This window comes from Simochromis diagramma, unplaced genomic scaffold (assembly GCF_900408965.1).
Source record: "Simochromis diagramma unplaced genomic scaffold, fSimDia1.1 OVJJ01000026.1, whole genome shotgun sequence".
Taxonomy (NCBI): Eukaryota; Metazoa; Chordata; class Actinopteri; order Cichliformes; family Cichlidae; genus Simochromis; species Simochromis diagramma.
Genome location: NW_024386985.1, coordinates 2,819,707 through 2,840,153, shown reverse-complemented (window position 1 = coordinate 2,840,153; position 20,447 = coordinate 2,819,707). Strand labels below are relative to the sequence as shown.

The 20,447-nt window shown below is 40.4% G+C and overlaps 1 protein-coding gene across 2 annotated transcripts; it reads right to left on the bottom strand.

The window, feature by feature from the left end:
• Window positions 1-34: 34 nt before the first annotated feature.
• LOC120738884 (glomulin-like) lies at window positions 35-6,923 on the bottom strand. Of its 2 annotated transcripts, XM_040040453.1 has the most exons (18): window positions 6,743-6,923; window positions 6,206-6,331; window positions 5,224-5,334; window positions 5,038-5,146; window positions 3,951-4,200; window positions 3,745-3,835; window positions 3,480-3,646; window positions 3,344-3,397; window positions 3,226-3,256; window positions 3,056-3,145; window positions 2,071-2,112; window positions 1,893-1,966; window positions 1,523-1,607; window positions 1,334-1,443; window positions 664-727; window positions 449-584; window positions 249-343; window positions 35-163 (listed from the first exon to the last, which is right to left on the bottom strand). In XM_040040453.1, the coding sequence occupies exons 1-18, from the start codon at window positions 6,782-6,784 to the stop codon at window positions 68-70; spliced, it is 1,773 nt and encodes a 590-aa protein (XP_039896387.1). In that variant the 5' UTR covers window positions 6,785-6,923; the 3' UTR covers window positions 35-67. The 2 variants fall into 2 exon arrangements, with proteins under 2 accessions (XP_039896387.1, XP_039896386.1); XM_040040452.1 differs by having other exon boundaries at window positions 3,226-3,397.
• Window positions 6,924-20,447: the final 13,524 nt, after the last annotated feature.

Here is a 20,447-nt window from a genome sequence, read left to right as displayed (position 1 = left end):
CAGTCAAACAAAGCAAACCAAATAAAGATATATTTAGAAAAATATTGAAGGGTCTGAATTCAGAGCCTCAGTTTAGTTTGTTCCGTTTTTCCTCTGTGATCTCTTCGATTCGGACTATAAGACTCTCCATGAGGTCAAATGTCACCAAAGCACTCTGCAGCACCTGAGAAACATGACAAAAGTCAGCTTGCTAGTCGTAGAGTCCAAAACATAAATGAAAATTATTAAATTAGAAGAGTTTTCCTGACCTGATGCTGGACCTCCGGGGACATGTTGGACACTTTCTCCTTCCTTACTGTGATGCTTTTGACTAATTTAGTGGGTCGAGCAGCATCTCTGGCTTCTGGGCAATAGGAAGTGTTGACAGTATAAAAATAGACTCTTAAACTATTCGTGTAAAGCTTATTTCACTGGAAATTTGTCACACAGATTAGTAGCTAATTCCTACCTTTTGCTTTTAGCTTTTGGTCCTCCCTCAGTGCTTTCAGTTCAGAGGAATAATACGCTCTTGATATGCTGATACATACACGCAGCATTTTTAGGTATTCCTCTTTGATCCTGCACAACTCTTCCCACACATCTTCCTAAAGGAAGGCAGAACAGATGATCAGCGTCCTGCCCTAACCAGGCATTAACTGAAAGCTTTGTATTAGACTTACTTACATTGGTTCTCAGCTCTTCGTCTCTGATAAGAACATAGCGTAGCAGATTTAGGCTCTCCATTACCCTGGATAAACAAAGAGTGCTACTTATTGGCTCAATCTGGATGAAGCTTCCCAGTTCACACAATGACAGACTTTTGTCTTTGAATCTCTGTAGGATAGTTTTTAACTTGATTAGATCTGAAGTTGAAAATTGCTTTAATTTAGTTCCATTAACTCCATGTATTTTGGTAGCAGATACGGTTTTCTGTATTTCTTTCAAAGGTCAAAATATTGTAAGGATGCCTTTGAGCCTATATTCCATCCATCCATTCGCTTCCGCTTATCCTTTTCAGGGTCGCGGGGGGCGCTGGAGCCTATCCCAGCTGTCATAGGGCGAGAGGCGGGGTACTTAAGGGTAATTATTTCAATTTCCAGGTGTCCCAAAGTCTAGGTTGTAATTATAATGACAGTTAAATGGAATTTGCTTCATTAAAAAAAGTTTTTTCTTTTTAAAGTATAATAAAGCTACTATTATGCTCTCAGCACATGCCAAAGTATCCATGTTTACGATTATGCCATAATCAAGAATTATAATTACGTCTCACTCCACTGACTTTGTGCTTCAGGTAACCAGGTTCCACCTCCTCCAGTCTGCTGTAATAATGCTTCAAACTTTTCTCGTTACTCACTTGTCCATACTGCTGAGCAAATCTGTCTGAGCACCTTGTGGCAAGCACAGCACCAGTGTCATCAGTGAAATAAACTCCGTTCCCAAGAACCACTCATTGGCGTTACCCCACTGTAAAAGAGTTGTAGTACATTTAACGTGTAGAGAAAAAAAAATGCAGGCTATGGCGTGACTCTCGTGTTTTTCTCACCTTCATAGAAAGTTCAAATTGATTCCTGATGTTCTTGATTATATAACTTTCTATTCCTGCGTGATTGCTGGTTTTTAACATGCACCTACAACAACAGCAAAAAAACAAAAACAAAGATTTTAGCTGGTCAGCAAGCGTTAAAGTGTTAGAAGACTAAGAGACTACTGTAAACATTTGTCAGCTTGGAGTGTAACTGGAAACACTAGATGGAGAGAAGCAGCAGTAAATTAATAGAGGGACAAGTTAAGAATATGCTGTGGGCCATTTGTTTTTAATAAAGTGTTAAAGTAGTCTATATATAGCTGTATAATGGGCGTTAATTTCACACCTGGAAAGAAATTGCAACTGCAATTGAAACTGTTTTTCTCACCTGAAGAATTTGTGCTTTGCTTCTGCATCTAATTTATTGATGAATACCTGGAAAACCTGCAGGCCCGATTCTCTCTGGGGGAGCAATGATCAGACGGAAGAGCGAACAGATGTATGCCTTTTATAGTGTAGCAAAAGTCAAACATTTTCCCCATATTGACCACTAATGAAGCACTCACCAAGTGCTGTATTGGACAGTCGGTAAGAACTCGTCGCAGGTTCTGAGAATTTAAGCACAAAACAGCTCACTGAGCTTTCGGTGTTATGGTTGAGTCATTTAAGTCAGCTACAGCTGTGAATCGCAGTAAATGTTACAACTATAATATTATAGTTTACAGCCACTTCACAGGCTGAGTCTCAAAGTCTCATCACGTTAAAAAAAAACAAAAAAAACGGCTTACTCACTGATGCTTATTTTGTAGTTTTGAATAACATTTTTAGGCCACTAGAGGGGAGCAGAGAGCTGTATCACGTTAAAGACACTGATCCATCCTGCAGTTTAGAGTGCAAGCAAGCATTCTTCAGCTTCATTTGGAGCTCCCTTTGTTTTTGCCAATTGGGTTGCTTAAGTTACTTGACTAGCTTGTTTTGATTTCTTAAGGGCCTTTCACTGAAAACAGCTGCCTGCTGAGGATAAAAGCACTGAGAGCAGTGAGTGCGAACAACAAATGGTTTATGTGTGACAGCTAAACAATGAAACATAAAACCCTATGAAACTGAGGTAGGCTGCAGATTGACAGTTCACTGTCAGTTCTTTACCTAAAGCAGCTTGGCCTCGAGAATGAGGATTTTGAAATTTGCTTGCTTGGAAATTGCTTCTACTAAAAGTATCAGATGAGTTTGATTTTCAGTGACCTTGAACTCAAGGAAAGGTCAAGTTTCTAAAAAATCTTGTAAATAATAGCTCGAGAATGAGCCAACTTAGGATTTTTAAATTCATACCATAGAAGCAACCACGAAAAATCTCGGACAGGTTTTGAATCTCAGTGACCTTGACCTTAAAGGTGAAGGTCACAGAGTGACATGCATGCACTGACAGTGATCTCAGTGAATATGCAAACAGACTTAAGACATCTCAGGCTTTTCTGTAATTCTGCTGCTCCGGCCTGTGTGTGTATGCAGCCTGAGAAATAGAAATGAGTCTGGCACGGCTGCTTGTCTTACCTGTGTCACACTGTAGAAGCTCTTCAGATCCAGCAGACTCACTGGGAGGCTGTTGTCCTGCACACGCTCCAAGCTTTTTGTGAACAGCGCCTATAAATAGATAATTATGGGCAATTAAAATGAACTCAGTCTTCTGCTTTCAGATGTTTTTCATACTGATGGGCTCTTACCAATCCTTTGAGCAAATGTGATTCTTTTTTGCTGTCAGAGAAACACAGATATGACTCTGATTGTAAGTTTGTTCTAAAACAGAAAACATGTTCGCTTAATGTTGTGTTAACAGCATACCTGCTGAGCAGCTGACTGATGTATTCCATGTTGCACTGGAGAATAAACACATGGCTAGAAAGGCAGGAAAAGTTCAACATTAATAGTTTTTAGTGAAAGTAAATTTAAGTAAGTAAAATGTGGCTGCTCACGTCACCTGAACACTGCTGGAAAGTTGTCAATGGTAATGAGCTGAACAAACAGCAGATAAGCCAGACATGCTCTCGCCTCCTTGAACTGATTATTGTCCATCAGGATGTTTTTCCTCAGTGAGCTGAAGAATAAGAGCTCCGGAAGAGGCTCTTTGATTGCAGAAAGTGTGACCTGCAATGCACACATGTGACTTGGGACTAAATAACTAAAACATGTTGTGTTCTAAATAAAAAAAAAATAGAAGTAAAGTGAAGTGACTTTGCCCGTACCATTATCTCTACTGCAAAGAGCCACAATGGTGATCTTCTGTCGTGCTTCAGTTCAGCCTCAAGCAAAGGCTCTCTCAAACTCCTCATGCAGCTAAACAGAGAATGCAATCAGTTATTCAATTCGAAGTCATTTTGCTTTGCCATTTGTATTTAATCTCATTAATAATAATAACTACAAATAAACAGAGTTGCAGAGAGAAACATACAACTTCAGAAGCTCAATCTTTAGCTCCTCATCTTCAGCTGTAGCAGCACAATTTCCGTCTGTCCTTTTCACCTCCTCCACAAAAGGTTCTGTGAACACAGTCAAGGCAGCGCTGCAGCGGCACAGGCCGTACTCATCAGCCTCCTCCTGCTGCTCCGTGTAAGGCACAGGCAGCCGGGACAGCTGCTTCTGCAGGGCCGACAGAGTCGAGCCCACACAGGCTGCCTTCCCCTCATCCAGCCGGAGAAGTACTGTTTAAAAACACAGTTTGTTAGTTTACAGTAAGCGTACAGCAGGGGGAGCCCTTTAAAAAAAAAAAGAAAGAAAAAGAAAAAGCAGCATTTACTTGTTCACCATAACCCACCAATGCATGGAGAAGCAGTAACTGCACTCAGTAAACCAGGCGACATGTGATGCACATGATCTACATGTTGTCTAATACAAGAACCCTGCAAAAAAAAAAAGGTGCTATGACGGTAAAGGTGTTCAATGTTTGTCAAAAGTGCTGAAACTGTCGATTCAAACGTATTGTTATTTTGGCCGATTAGTTTGAGGTGTTTTTGGATCGTGTTAAATTTTTCTTATTTTATCCACTGCATTTATGTCAGCTTAGACAACAGCAATAACAACTCTCCCCACTCACCTAATAAACTAGCAAGCGACTCTACTGACCTGAGCGCGTCCACCGAGCTGTTCGATTGATAATGTTAACAGGCCTAACGGGGATCATTTGATTATTGGTCATGGCTGTGCAGTTTAATGCGATAAAAGCAATTCTACCATAAATTCATTTTTACTATTGCAAATCTAAAAATGTTGTCAAAAAAAGTTGTTAATTGTAGTTTAATATTGCCGTTGTAGTGGATGATGGTGAATCAGGCTGAATCTGCAGCTATTCCTAAAAGCTGTGTTTATTTCTATGGTAGAGGTAGAATTTATGGCCGAGACTGTTGTGTTGATTTGCATTCGATTTCACTGTTGTGCCTAAATAATCAAATGAATATTTAAAAAAAGATGTTGCTGCAATTTGTGTCTGCAGGTTGATGATTTTTGGGTTGGTAGTACTGTTGCATGATTAGTTGTGTTACCTGATTGAAGATGCGGAAGAAGGGCTAGGATTGTCTCGGAAATGGCACCTGGATCAATGCCTTCAATTATTTCAAGCATGCAATCCAGGAGTTCATTTGGCCTGCAAGTCTTAACGAACAGATGCAACATTTCAGCTGATGCACGGGGAGCATGTTTCACTATGTAGAAGAACTGCTTGCACCTACCCTGGTCAGATGTGTGATGGCAGCTTGGTATTGATCCAGACCCTTAGCTTCTTTTACAACTTCGTTTAGAAGAGGTGCCAGTATAACACAGCCCATAGATTTCACAATAACCTGCAAGTGCAACAATAGGCAATCAGTACACGTCACCGGGAACCTTAAAAGCGACCCTGTCGGCATATGAATTTGATAGTCCCTTCCTTTCCATTTGCATGCATCGCTGCATAAACTGATGCATGCAAAAGAAGTGCAGTTTCATCTTCACAACTGCTGGTTAAAGTGTGATCTACCAGATCACACACACACACGAAAAAGGAGTGGAAGAAGGTGCAGGTTTCACCTTCTGAAAATATTTTTAAAAAGGTATTAGACTATATAGATAATCTGTGGATAAAGATTCTTATCAAAATCATTTGTTGCACAGCTGCAATCCCATGACTGTCAGTTCACCTATTTGTTCTTCTCCGCGCGGCTTCTTTTTCAAGCATGTCCTCGGCAATGGTTTTGAAAGTCAAAATCCAGGGATTTCTCATTTTATAATCAATCATTTGCAGCCCTTGAGATTGTTTTAGCTCAGAAAGAGGAAGGAGCGGGAGATGACACATGCTTTAAATGTAGGCTACAAATAACTGCACTGAGCGTGGAGAGATGGGACAACCAAGGGCACTTAGAGAAGCGTTGTATTGAAGAGGGTTATCAGTGGAGCGAGAAATCTGACTGAATATCTGCTTGTTTTCCCAGCACACCTCCAGGTCAAGAGGCTAGGAGGCACAGAGTGGTAGCTGCATGTTAATGTTTAGCATAGTTGTGTAGCAGGCAAGAGGCTGCTCGCTTCAGTAGGTACGATTCTGCAGTGTAGCCGTGCTTTTAGAGCTGTATGGCAGATTAACGCTGCCAATCTGCTGTCACTTCCTATCTGTGAGGTGTAACTTCTACGGAGGAAACCGCTGCCCTGATCTGCTGTGTTGGCAACGACGAGGAATACCTGGTTTTTCTCATCTTGTATGAATTTTAAGAGCTGTTGACTTTCACCCTCACTGAGACTGGCACATCCCAAAGTCTTGAACTGCTGGTAGTCCTCAGGCTTCAGATCGTCTTCTTGAGTATTTCTCTAAATACAGGACACAGTATATTACGTCATAATGTTTTCTTTTACTATTGCTGATAAACACCATTGAGCTTAGTCATGAGTTTCCTCTCAGAAGCAGTAGATAGTGCTAGTATAGTGTGAGTAGATGTCAGGATATCCTGCATAAACCCTAAGAAACAAATATATTTATTTAACATGGACTTCCTCTTGTAATGTTACTGAGTGAGGAGGATCAAACGAGATATAATGAAGGCAGCGTCACCCAACGCACCAGTTCTTCTATACTCTAATGCTAGCAGCTAATCTGTCAGCCGTTATGCTATTTTTCCCCACACTTGAAGGTCATACTTCATTGCAACATCAGGAGAGGAGATCCTGAGTACGATAGCCTCAGCTAAAATGTGTTGCCATGGCGCAATATTGTTGACTTACCCATCTCTGGATTATCTCTTTCACCTGATCTTCATTCATCATCAGTTTCTCTTCAGCCCTCACAGACAATCTTATTATCAGTTGGCCTTTATTTTGACAGATGATGCAACAGCACAGAATCAAAATGATCAAATATATAGCTCTCCTGGTGTCTTGAAAGAGAGACAGAGAAAGAGGGAGAGATTCACTCTGTAAGGAAGCGAAACATAAACCTCTTAGGTCCCTTTGTGCTTGACATGTAATAGGATTAAACCAGAGCAGTTCAGTGTGGTCACAGAAAGTGCAGACATGTCTGGAAGGATCCAGTCACATAAAAACTGTACAGAGGTTGTCACTGCTTAGAAAGAGTCCAAAATAGGAATTTAAATATGACGAAACTGAAACTTCGGTGTCAAAACTTGTGCTCATGATCTATTTACACCTGCCCTACCACTGAGATATTTACCTAATTTCCTGCAGTGTAGGTGGGGATATGCCACTTTAGCATAGTCTGCAACTAAAATAGAAATGAATATGCATGCTAACAGTGTAGTTTGTGAAAATACATTTTTAGTAGATTATATTTTAAAGTTCTGCTACCTTAAAATGAGGTCATTTGCATAGAGGGAAATATAATTTGTGTATTAGCACAAATTTAGTAACCTTCATTGTAGTTTGGGTTTTTTTTTTCTTCACCTTGTGAAGTACACCTAGTGTAGTACACGTACGTTTAAATTTATTTGGGATTTTTTCTTATCCCCAGGGTTAAAAGTATACACAATGTACCAAATACATACATACACCTCCACTAATATTTAATTAAATTCCCCTTGTTCCAAAAATCTTCAGTAGGGTTGAAGTCGAGGCTTTGGGAAAGCTGTTCCAGAAACTTAATGTTAGCTTGATTTATTCCAAAACAAGTTTTAATGTCTGTTTGGGATCATTGTCCTGTTGGAACCGACACGTTTCAGCTGTCTAGCTGCTGCTTTGAGGTAACATTGAAGAATTTAGGGGTAGTCCTCCTGGTTCATTTTTCCATCCACTTTGTGCAGTGTACCAGTAACACCAGCAGAATAACAGCATAACAGCATCAGACCGTGATGCTACCACCACTTATGCTTGACCTTTGGTGCAGTGTTTTCAGGTTTGAAAGCCTCGGTTTTACTCCTGACCTGAAAACCTTTCTTCAAAGGGCGTATGGTTTGTCCATGTGGGGAGCAGCAAATTTCAGTTGAGCCTGAAGGAGTCGGTTTTGGAGCAGGGGCTTTTTTCTTGGTCAGCCCCCTCTTAGTCCATGGCAATGTAAGACCTGCTTCAGTGTGGACAGTGTGAGCAGTTTTTAGTTCACGGCAGGCTTGAGCCTTGGTGCTTCCTGAGTTGTTCCTCAGTAACCTAACCTCCTAACCCATTTCCTCTCATCTGAGGGTGACAAGTTGTTTGTTTTTTCCAGACCTTGTCAAAGTGGTAACATGGCAGGGGTTAAAGTTCATTTTATATCCATTGCAGGTATTGTTTATAGTGTAAATTATATTGGAATGAGATCATATACATATGATTTGTAGTGTACTAAAACATCAGCTATACTTCTTTTCAAATAGATTTAAGGAGAGAACAACGGTGTAGGACCCATTGTGATGTGGCAGTATATATAGAAAAAATAAATCCTGTGACACACGCTGGCTGCAGCAGACTTCTCAATGTAATTAACAGGAAGTGCCTGCTGTACACAGATGCACAGGGATTACGAATGCCTTTCCATGATTGCTTGATGACAACATATTGCTCTTCTGTGCAAACACAAAGGCCTCAAAGGCTTTGATCGCCTCTCCCCCCTCAGCATTTACGTGCGTGTATAATATAATACAAGCACAATCACTGACTTCCTGCTCCTGCTTCAGCAGAGGAGAAGCTCATGTCCTGATTTTAGATGAATAGGTGTAGAAGCGTGTTTGAACGGTCGGATTTAGCCGACATCTGCCGCCCAGGTTTGCTCTGTGTATTGCGCTGTGATGAAAGCCTTAGACAAAAGCCACAAAGCAAATACAGTACACAGACTGCTGCTCAGTCCGTGTTTGTCCCTGATTTTGCTGTCATTAATTGCAGGCTGATGAGGTTTTGTTTTGGCAGTGCTCCTGGGTACACAAAATATTAAAGCACACAAGGTCTAGGCTTAGGATAAACAAACACAGAATTAAGATTTAAAATAAGCTTAACAGTATTTGAGTCTAAAGAACCATTATGTCACAGAATAAGTTGTTTTAACTGGTATGTAATTCCTAGTTTAAAATTTCTTCAGTTTTGTTTGAACAGTTGATGCTCCACAGTCGTGAAAACATCGTGTCTCTGATTAACAGATTCTCGTTTTAAAGCGCAAGAAATCGGAGGACAGAGTCAGAGCAGTGATCACTTTCCAACTCAGGAGGGCACTGTTTGTCTTGAGGGCTTAACTCTGATGGCAGAATCAGTCTGTGGATTCAGCACCTCATTGTTAAATTCACACATAAGTGAAAAAGATGTTTTAATTTTAGACCCATGCTAAAGTTCAAATTTAACAATATAGCAACACAGGTAAGAGACTTGGCATGTCTTCCGAATGTCTGAATAAGCAATAATCAAAGAAAAAACATTTGGCTTAACATTCTTAACATTTGGCTGGAAGGTAAATATGGTAATAAACATGCATCACTATCAAACCAACAGGGATTCCAGAGCATCGTCAACAAATGTCAATTCGAGGCTCACAGTCAGGGTACTGAGGCTGGTGTCAGAGCATCAAGAGCCGTCATACACAGATGTCTTTAGGAAAGGAGCTGCCACGGTCTTATTCTGAGAGGTGTATTAGCTGGTCTAGGGAGAAAAAGAGCTCAACTGCTGCTCGGTTGACTAAAGTCTTCTTTTCAGAGCAAAGTCAAATTTTGCACTTCATTTGGAAGTCAAGGTCCTGAAGTCTGCGGTGTTTGAAGTCCAGTGTGAAGTTTGTGAGGATTTTGGTTGCCATGTCATCTGCTGATCTTGGTGATAGTTGGTCCTCTGTATTTTATCAAATCTACTCCATGCTGAGAAGCTTTATAGATATGCTGATTTTATTGTCCATAAAGAATTAGTACCTGCTCACAGAACCAAAACTATTATCAAGTTGTTTGCTGACTGTGTTATTACTGGTTAAACTTTGGGGTAATGTCAAGAGGAGGATGAGAAACACCCAGCTCAAAAAATACAGAGGAGCTGAAGGCCGCTACGAAAGCAACCTGAGGTTCAGTGACACCTCAGCAGTCCCACAAGCTGATGCCATGCTGCACTGATGAACTTACACTAAATGAGCCCTGGTAAAGTACTGAGTGTATTTTCAGAAATATAATGTTTCTGTTTATTAAGTCTTTTTTTTTTTGATCAGTCATATGGAATATTCCAACTATGTGAGATCTTGTGTAGCCATAATCATCAAATTTAACACAAAAAGGCTTAAAAAAATATCACTTTACTTTAGTTTCAGTTTTCTTTTAATTTGAATCAAAAATCTCACCAGCAAAATTGCATATATTCTTTTATAATGTCAAACAAGACATTTCATGACATTACTGTGGATCCAGTAGAGAGGCCATTTGGCAAATATTAATAACTAATAAAAAATATTTTAAAGAAACAAATACAAATATCCTTATTTGTACCCTTAATATACACAGTATAGCCATTAATACTGCTACTTGTATCGCTGTGAAATGTGACACTTAGTCTTCATGATGCAAGATGTTTTACACCGGTATCATGTCTTTGATTAACAAGTGAATTCATTTGGGAGTCAAAGAAGTATCCGCTTTCATGAGTGCGCATTCTGAGCAATCATTGGAGTGGTGGAGATGCTGTCTGGCAGTCTGTAGGCATGTGGAGAGCAGTTTGCAGTGTTCAGAGCCATATCTCAGGTCACTGATATCAAATATCCATTTATATTTAATAGATCTGTGTTGCTACAGCAACCAATATCCACCTCCAACAGATTCATTCAGGATTTGGTTTAAGGTTATATTCAAGGGGCACTTTTAAGACCTTGACCGTAGTTTCTTAGATTGAACGAATGAGTAAGATGGACCGTATCATTTCAGTTGCGGAGCAGATGTATGCAGTATTCATAGAGCAGTCTAATATGCAAACATTCAGCAGTCCTGTGAGAGTGGGATAAAGCCTCTCCATTTTCCTTCCATATTTCCTTGGTGACCTCTTAGAGAGCAAGAGAGTCTAAGTGAACTATTTATCCAGTCGGCTTCCCCCCGGAGGCCTCTGCAGACTGCTTCAAGCTCTCCTGTCTGCCTGAAACCTCCCCAGGCCCTGCAGTGCTTGTCAGGAAAAACTGCCATGTTTAGGGCCTCTCCCCCGGGTCCTGCATCAGCTACACTGCTGCTTTCTGAGGCACGAAGATGAATTTGATTTTGAGATATTTCCTTTATACCGTCCAGATTTGCTTTTGTGATTGCTGCATTACTATTGGGAGTGTTTTTAAATGTCTCTTAATTTGTGAAATCCCAAAACTGTTTCCTCATTTACCCAAATTCCTTTGATGCATGCAAGGTGCTGATGAAGAAAATCAATCACATTTTTATTTCAGACGTACAAGTAACAAGTGTTAAAGAACAAATAAACACAAATCCATGTAAGGATCATAATCACATGGGGAAAAAACAAAAAATCTAAATGTTTAATTTCCTTTTTGACAGGAGAAAGCAAATGCTTATGAATTCCTGCCCTTTTCTAAAAGAAAAATCTATAGGTAGAAAACTGCTGGTATGCTGAGCAGTTATGGAAACATTTCAGCTGAGCAGCTTGTCTGTAGTTAACAGTTTAGTGAGATCTCGGGGGACTGTATTTGTTCTTTGTATTGTAAATGCTTTCATTTGTACACTTTTTTTGTCCTGGCTTTAAGAAAAATATTGTTTTGTAGTTTCTTGCCTGAAAAATCAAAAAGAAATCTCATTTAAAATCTTTACATTTTTATCTTACGTCGACCAGGGAACATTGCAATGTGTGCACATCCTGCATATATTCACATGTGAGTCAGCTGGACTCTACAGAGATATTTATAGCATGTCTAAATATCTCTGCGTCCATGTCTGTGCTCTTCCTTTTCTGATGGGTAGATTTTGATTGATATGCCGGTTACCACAAGTGACGCAACTTTTAAACTTGCACAACACATTTCTGCCGGTTTAAGGGTACAGACGTGCCCTGTTAATGGATTATCAGGGAGTAAAAAATAAAAGTATGTGTGATTTATTTATTTTATTTCTTTTAATAAAACATGCTATGGTTCCTCAGGATAATCTGCTTGTCACGACTGTTTCTTTGGTGGAAATCATTTTCAGTAAGACTGTCTACACTTTGTGGATTTTCTAGAGCAGTGGAAAATGCATACAAAACAGCATGAGGGTGTGTCTGATAACGTGATTCCAGAAAAGTTGGGGTGCTGTTCAGAAGATATTCCAAAGGAAAAAAACTGCAGATGTGCCACTTGTTCCATATGTCACAAATACACAAAGTGCCTTCATCTGACAAAACAATCAAAAAATGTACTGAGAACATATAACATGGGATTAAGTGTATTTTGCACTCAGTGTGTGCACAAAATATTTGAGGCAGGGCAGGGAAAATGAGTTTCTCCGTGTTTTTAGCACTGCAGCCGTGCACTTAGTTTTTAGTGAATGTAACTCAAACATAGGGACTTTGTACATTACTCAGAGACTATAGTCAACCACTGATTAATACATATTTGGATTTTTGGCAGCTGGAATTAACTGTGGGATTGAATAAATAAAAAAAACTGTGTTGTGCATGTTTGTGGATACAAATGAAGGATCAGTCAGTGTAAGACTACTCATGTGTTTTTTAGATGAATAAAATAATTGAACTCTGTGGCATCGGATCATCTTTGGAATCAACGGTACTTGTGATACCTGATCAGGTCGTTGTTAAAATTGCTACATGCTTTAAGCACTACTAAAGATCTGTTGAAGCCCATTTTATTTTTGTGACTGATGTCTCAAACCTATGAAGAACTTGATATATTTGTGTTGGTATGGTTAATTAAATGAAATCTTGATATTGTTTTGGTCAGTACAGAGATGCACGCTGGCACTTTTGTTCTTGTTTTTTCTTCCATGAACGGTGCTGTGGATGTCTGGAAGTTGAATATCTTTAGGGAGAAACGGATACCCCAGTGAACTGAGAGCTAATGGAGGTGGTGGTCTCACTAGGGAAAATCTGACCTTGGCCCCTTTTTGTAAAAGCTTTGCCTCTGTGGCAAACAATTGCAGGGAGGGGCTGTGTAGGCGCGGTCCGAGTGTGTTTAGTGAACATCTGTTTGCGCTTTGGCAAAGACTGTTGCTATAATGTCGTCCTGTCTTTTGCACATCATTCAACATGCCATAAAGCAGCTCTGTCTACCAGTGTACTATGAGTTGAAAGCTCCCAGGGTGAGACAAAGGCCCAGGCTGGACACCTCAGTGTTTCCTGACCTGCAGTGCCTGACTGGTATGGATTGACGCTCGGGAACTGCAACAAATCCATATCTAGTGGACCACGCATGCAGACTTCATCACCGCCTGCTCAACCTTTTGTCAATCGGCATTTTGATGACAATTCCCAGTGTCGAGTTGTTCCCAATCAATACACACAGAGCGGACACCTTCGTACACGCAGATAAATGCTGCTTGCCGGCTGTATCTCTGGGCTGTGGAGACTGACACCCTGTCTGACTCTGATCGATAAGCGGCGCGCGGTGCGGCGCACAAGCTCGGCCCTGCCCGCTCTGCTTTAACACACGGGGCTTGGTTTCCCCCGGCAGCTGGGTAAAACTGCCCAGCAACTCCCCAAGGTGGATGAATCGGAGATGTTACATGTGAACTGGCTGTCAAAATGATTTTGTCATCTCCTCTTCTCTCCGGTGTTTAAAGATGCTGACACACTGTTTTTTGGGTTCCAACGTCTTGTTGAAAGTGATGGAAGCTTTTAGCCTTCTTTTTTTTCCTCCAAACTCCCTTTATCCATTTAAGTGTTCGCTCAAGTGTTAGAATTTCTGTTTCACCTGCCGCAGATGTCTCCTGGCACTTCCTGCCTGCTCACAGCTCCCTTTCAGGTCATCTGATTTGAACCCTTCTTTGAATTTACAGACTCTACAACTTCATTTAGAATATTTACTCTTGTTACTTGATGAAGTCTTTTAGATGCTGCTATTATACTACTTTTTGTTCTTAGTTTCCCAATTTATTGATTTGCTGAAGCTTTTACTTTCTGCCATTTAATTTTGTTAGATTACATTAGCTTTACCCTAAAAATGAAAGTAAATGTTACCACAACTAATCAATACTCCTTTTTTATATACGTGAGAGTGGCTAACATTAGTGGGTAGATAGATCAGAGTAAGAATAAAACAGTGAGTAAAAAAGGCCAGATCAGATTCAGCTTGGGGTCATTAATGTTTCAGAGGATGCCAGAGGGAGAATGGGAGAGTCACTGCACCGCCGGGATCCATTTCCTTTGACTGTGGCTTTGTCATTTTGGATCAATCCCACCATAACCAGGCCTATTGTAAAGTGACTTGGCTCTAATGGAGTGATAGGCAACATAATGGCATCTGGTTAATAATAAGGTACTGGGTTAATGTGTTTTAAAGGCAAGTGAGCCGATCATTTCTAATGGGTAAATAGAACTTGCAATGGAGGACTGCAAAAACATGTTCTTGTGCAGGATTTGGCAGCATCAGCTTGTGTTAATATAGTTACAGTGACCTCTCTTTCTCACTTCGTGTTCCCTAGCAATGGCCCAGTGGAGATCTCAGGGGTTGTGGAAGTACTTACCGTTTCCTCCTCTAAGCTGTGATCGTCACAGTGGCGTTACTCCCGCTTTGATCCTGCTGCAGTCTGACACATGACCACACAGACCCCTGAATGGGCATTAGTGCAGGCTTCAGCAAACCCAACATCTGTGCCTCCCAGCACTGCCACTGCTCAAATCATTCATTAAATCAGAACACAAAAAGTAACTTTACTTGAATGCCTCAGCATAAATATTTGATCATGGCTGAGAATAAATCTTTGTCATTTTGTTCTCCTTCCTCTGGCTGCGGGCTCCTCTTATAGATCTTCCTCGCCTCGTTCTCATTTTGCTGTTTAGATACAGGCACGTGCTTGGCTTGGTCATTTGTGAAATGGATCTTATGAATTTTTTAGAAAGATTCATAGCTACAATCAGCCCTGGTTTAAGGGACGACTGTATCACAAAGTAACATCTTGTGTTGCCGTTCTCGCTCACAAATCGTCCTCTGCTTGCGTAGATGATATGAGCTAATAGTTTCTGTGTTACTTTGACAGAGATGCTAAACTTTTGTGTATCATAACAGATTTTAACGCCTTGTTAGCATTTGGCTTACACACTAGTAATCTGTGATTTGTTTATTTTTGCATACAACAGAGTCATTCTAACAGTATTTGCTTAGTCAAGCTCTGGTTTTATTGCTTTGCATCAGTATAAACACAACAGGAAAAAATCTCAGTTATTACTAATAGATTACATGTTTGCATTTATATTTACCTAATAGTCCTACTGTGCATTGTTTTTGTTCCAGATAGCAACTCAAAGCATTTAGAGTGTCGAATCATTACTTGCTGGATGCATCTCTGTCACCTTTACACATCAGGGCACGGCCAATTTTTTCATTCTTCTTCCCAAAAATGCTTAAGATCTGGCAGGTCACATGGGGAAACTGAGGGTTTCTTAAAATTCCATCTTCATGCAGTTTTTGAGTACAGCCTCCACAACGGAGATTTGTAGTCTTGCTCCCATTTTCACTCCCTTTTTTCCTTTTCCCTAATTCTACTGGGATAGTCAGAGACTAGAAAATGCTTTGACATTTAACAACCTCAGCCTACTATGCTGTGTTTTGCGGTGTTACCAAAACAGCTCATGCCCGCTAAGGTGTAAACGCTACAGGGCCATCAAAGGTGACATTGGACATCGTACTCCAACCAGTCACCAGTTTTTCCATTCATTGCTGACTATAAGATCCAGATAATCTTTGCTTTTTCAGAGATGCTCCAGCTTAGTCGTCTGTCCGTAATAATGAGCCACCACTAAAACTACTTGGGTCTTATACATGCCTTTTCCCCCCCACGTCAATAACGTCGTCTAAGACAGCATATGTCCCAGAATTTGAGGCATTTTTACAAGATTATTAACATTAATGTGTCATCAGTCACTGGCTACACCCAGTTGTTCTACATTCAACTAATTAATTTACTTCTAAAAACTAGCTGCACCAGTGCTGACGTAGTTGTGTTTGATTAAAGGGTTAAATATTTACACAAACCTGTATATTATAATAACTGAGACAGAGCATTTGATTTATGCTTTAGCAATATGTAGGTGGCATCCAAAATGTTATGGGACTCATAATGCGGTTCATATGGTACCTTTCTATAAACACTAGCTTAAAACGAGCAAGCCTGTGTTGTAAAGAGTTGAAAAATATATCTGAGAGTATCTTGTGACTGTGCATCATGGGAAATCTTCATAGTCACTAGTGGGAACTTGGACAAATTTGACACTGGGGTAAGAGACTATTGTCTGTTGATGTTATACTAAAGAAATCCATCAAGATTTTCGAAATGATAATCAGTGGATAAAGGGAGAACTAAAAGCATCACAGGGGAAGAGGAAGCTAGCTTGCAGGTTAGCAATCAGGTTAGACATCAGGCTGTTTCTCAGCAGGTGTAAAAATATGTTTAAGCAGAAAATGTCCACGTAAGGTCCTGTGAAAATGTTCTTTTTGGCATGACTGTGAGCTGATCTTTCAGTCACAGTGCAACATATTGTACTGTTGTATAGTAACTGCTGAACAGTCTTGTATTCAGCATTAACAACACTGTGGTTTAATCAAAGCTTCACAGATTGACATGGTGTGAAAGACTCTACTTACTCTACTTTTAATTCTTTAACCAATTAAAATTCCAGTTTTGTGGTCCAACATTGATAATTGACAGTTTTCTTTTAATACTCTGTCATATGAACATGTTTCAATCAGCACTAAAATAAGATACTGAGGTTCATTCTCTAGTCTTAAGAACATTTTTTTCGCACAATTTAACGCACATCTTAAACTGTGTAACATGCAAAGATTTGTTGCAAGTTCCTCACAGCTTTACCTTCCACCCTCCATCTCAAATTCTCAGCCACGTAAAACCTTTTACGACTGAACACGAATATCGTGCGCACATTAAAAGGCTGCACAGCTCTGTTTCTTGTCACTTGTGTTCAGAAGATTTCTTTTTCATGCGTTTTCTTTCCCCCCAAAGACAAGAGGATCTTTTGTTATCAGAACCTTTTAACCAAAGTGGATCCTTTTAACGTCACCTTCAGGATTCATACGTTATTAGACATGACTTCAGATGAAAGACAAAACCAGGCCAATGAGGTAAAAGTGTGGTGTAGCAGCAGATACAGTACAAGGACTGAACACATCTTCGTTTTAGTACCGGTGCGGAATATGAGATCAGTTGTGTAAATCTGTCCAGAGAGGAGGGGGCTTGTGACCGAGCTGCAGCAGAGCAGCTTTTTTGTTTCTGAGTGACAGCTCACATCCAAGTAGTCTAGTGATATGCAATGCTAAATGAGCCGGATAAACACGTCTTTAAATGAGCGAACAGCTTTCCCAACCCTCCTGCCCTTTTATCAAACCAGCGGGTCCCCAACCCTCCACCCATGCACACACACCCACCCCTTCCTGACCAGCCCCCCCCCTTCCTCACCATCACGGCCTCACGCTGTTCAGGGCCCCAGACCCTCAACAGAGCCCGGCTAATGGAAAGCTTTCAAGGCGGCGGGAGAAAAACGTCGGCTTTCATTTGGCCTCCACCATTTTCTGATGCGAGGAGTGTGTAGGGTTTTTTTTTGTGTGTTTATGTGGTCGTGGCTCAGGCATCACGTAAACACACAATCACCTAGGGACGTGCCTTTATAAACAGGCCTGGAAACTGAAAACAACAACACTGTCGACGCCCTCCACCCCCCCATCCACACGCATGCATGCACGTAAACACACACACCTGCATAAAAAAAATGCTGGTTGCCTATTTTTATTAATTTAACACTGGTGTTAGAAATGCACGTCATAAACTCAATTTATAAACAGCTGGATATAGTGTCTTGAAACTTAAATGATTCAATTTCTGAAATATTTCTAAAATAAACAAAGAGCTAGTGTAAAGAAGCTGGAAGAGGTGTAAAATGATCCAATCATCTATTTCTAGTTTTGAACAGCATGTAGTGAAGGTAAGGCCAAAGATTAATCACAGTAATCAAGACAAAACTAAATGAAGACATGCATGTTTCAGTAATTTGACCAGATTGTTTTGGAGTATTATACAGTACTGTGCAAGTTTTGAGCTACCCCTTATTTCTTTATATTTGCCACCAGTGAAAATGTGACTGTCAAGAAGGTAAAGAAACGGGGAGAAAATCCCGAGATATGCCAGATTACACTGGACTGAACTGGACTGAAAATCAGTGGCAGCAGGTCTTATGGAGCGATAAATCAAAACGTGATATGTTCGGCTCAAATCGTTATCAGTATGTACAGAGGAGGTCAGGAGAGAGATGCGAAAGCTTCTCTTTACCACTATTTACCATAGCAAAAGAAAAACCAGATAATCCCTGCTTATTAACCATAAAATAACAACACTGCTGATCTCGCCCTGTAAAGCTACTCTCTGGTTGTAGTTTCTGACTCTCAGTCACACCAACGCCGCTGACTTGAGGCGCATTCCCAGGAATTCCATGCATTTTCCAATTTTTTTCAATTACATTTTTAATATTCACAATATTTATTAATTAATCAATTTTTTTTTCTTTTCCTCTCCTATCTATCAATTCCAGTGAACCAGACTGAACGAAAAGAGCATACTCCCCATACTCCACATTCAGTCACACGGACACTTCTTCTAACCTCTTCTACCAGTTTTGTCTGTATTTTTTTCTTATTTCTAGAAATGAAAGTCTTAAAAAAGATTGCTGTAGGTTCTGTCATGGTCAGGTCTCTTCTCAAAGATGTGGGGGTTCTTTGGGTGCTGGGGATTTGGGGACGTTTGCACATGGTTCAGCACATCACTGCACCTATTTTAGATGTTCCTAGACATGTATAAAGGAATTAAGGGTGGATCAAAGCTTGTGTACTTTATAAAATTGGATAAAATTACATTCAAATGTTGCACAATATGAGTCCTGTGTCTGATGTAGCCGTCTTCTTCGACCTATAGACTTCACTACACCAAATTTTGCATGTCTTCCCTTTATCTACTGGCTTCTTTCTGAGGGCTGTGATTTCCTCCCACAGTTCAAAGATGTGCATGTTAGATTGATTAGATTAGTTGTGGGTCTAAATGTAAAACCAAACCACCATACAAATGTGGCTTTGAGAGTGATTGCGTCTTGTAGCGTAGAGCGCTTTGACTGGTCATTAAGACTAAATGAGCGTTATACACAGTCTCAGTCCATTTCCATTCTCAGAAACTGTAAGTAAGCGTGTCTCCTTGTTCACTAACACACTGCAAAAGTCTGGAAGTGTGCCTCAGCCACGGCTGGCCTTCCACGAGGAGGAAGCTTGTTAGCCCGAAGAGGCCTGCTCTCCCTGCACATGTTCGGCCTGTCAGCTGCCTCACTGATGTCTCTTGTTATTATTTTCCTCTCATTCTGCTGCCTTTTCTTTGCGGAGTCATGAATAATTTGTGTCTACGCCTTGTTGCTTGATGACAGCTGTGCAGTTGGTTTGCAGTCTGTTTTTCAGATCAGGTGAATAATGAATAAGCCTATGCAACAAAAGAGCTGTGTTCTATATGAGCCCTGCCTCTCTTCATCTGCCCCAGCTTACTTGGCGTGTCAACCACAGGTAAGCAGGAAAGTGTCTCTGATGTTGAAACTTTCCCGAATTAAAAGCGTAAACGGAAGAAAACGGTTTCATTTGATATCTTTTAATCTCCCATGAATTTTTCCGTGTGCGAACATCTTAATCACTGCTTTTTCACCAAAGCTTGCTGTCAGAAATCCTGCATCTCTGTCAGCTTATCTCACCTTCGAACTCGTCAAACCTGTGTGAAATCTGCTGAACAGCGTATGAAAGCAAATACCGCATTATTATGACAATATACACAACAGGTCTGCTCACCCTCAGGGAAATAATCACATTTGTTCTCTCTCTCTCTGTCTGTCTTCTCCCTCATAAAAAGTAAAACACCGTTCGGCAGATGTTTTCCAGATATTGTCAGCTGCGTGGGTGTGAGCTTTATATTTCTTAATCTGTGAGGCGCTTTATATAATGCTTTAATCGTTTCTTTTCTTTAGTCCCTCAGGTGACATATCACAATTGTAAATCATTTCATGGGGATCTGGTTTTAAAAGTGGTTCCAGCTTGCTGACCTGGGGCAATGTCTCCTATATCTTTTCTGACGCTTTATTTCAAGAGTTTCTGCCTTTATATGGTACAAAATTAAAAGAGTGGTTACATCGAGCAGTGGTTCCCAAACCTTTTCATCTGATCAGCTCCAAAGGCTTTTCAGTACTTAAGAATCCATCAACAGCAATGTAGCCCCTCCAATATGCTCATTTTAACCCATCGTAAGCATGATCTGGACCACTTTCTGCTTACCATTGGTCAATTATGGCTAGTGAACTCTCTCAGACATTTTTCTAT

Bases quoted from the DNA above. Each gene is read 5' to 3' on its own strand.
- LOC120738884 (XM_040040452.1), bottom strand. From the start codon at position 6,784: ATGATGAATGAAGATCAGGTGAAAGAGATAATCCAGAGATGG. The intron at 3,146-3,225 runs GTAAGAGCCCAT...ATCTATTTATAG, and splicing joins CACATTTGCTCAAAGGATTG to GCGCTGTTCACAAAAAGCTT. The intron at 585-663 runs GTAAGTAAGTCT...GCCTTCCTTTAG, and splicing joins ACGAAGAGCTGAGAACCAAT to GAAGATGTGTGGGAAGAGTT.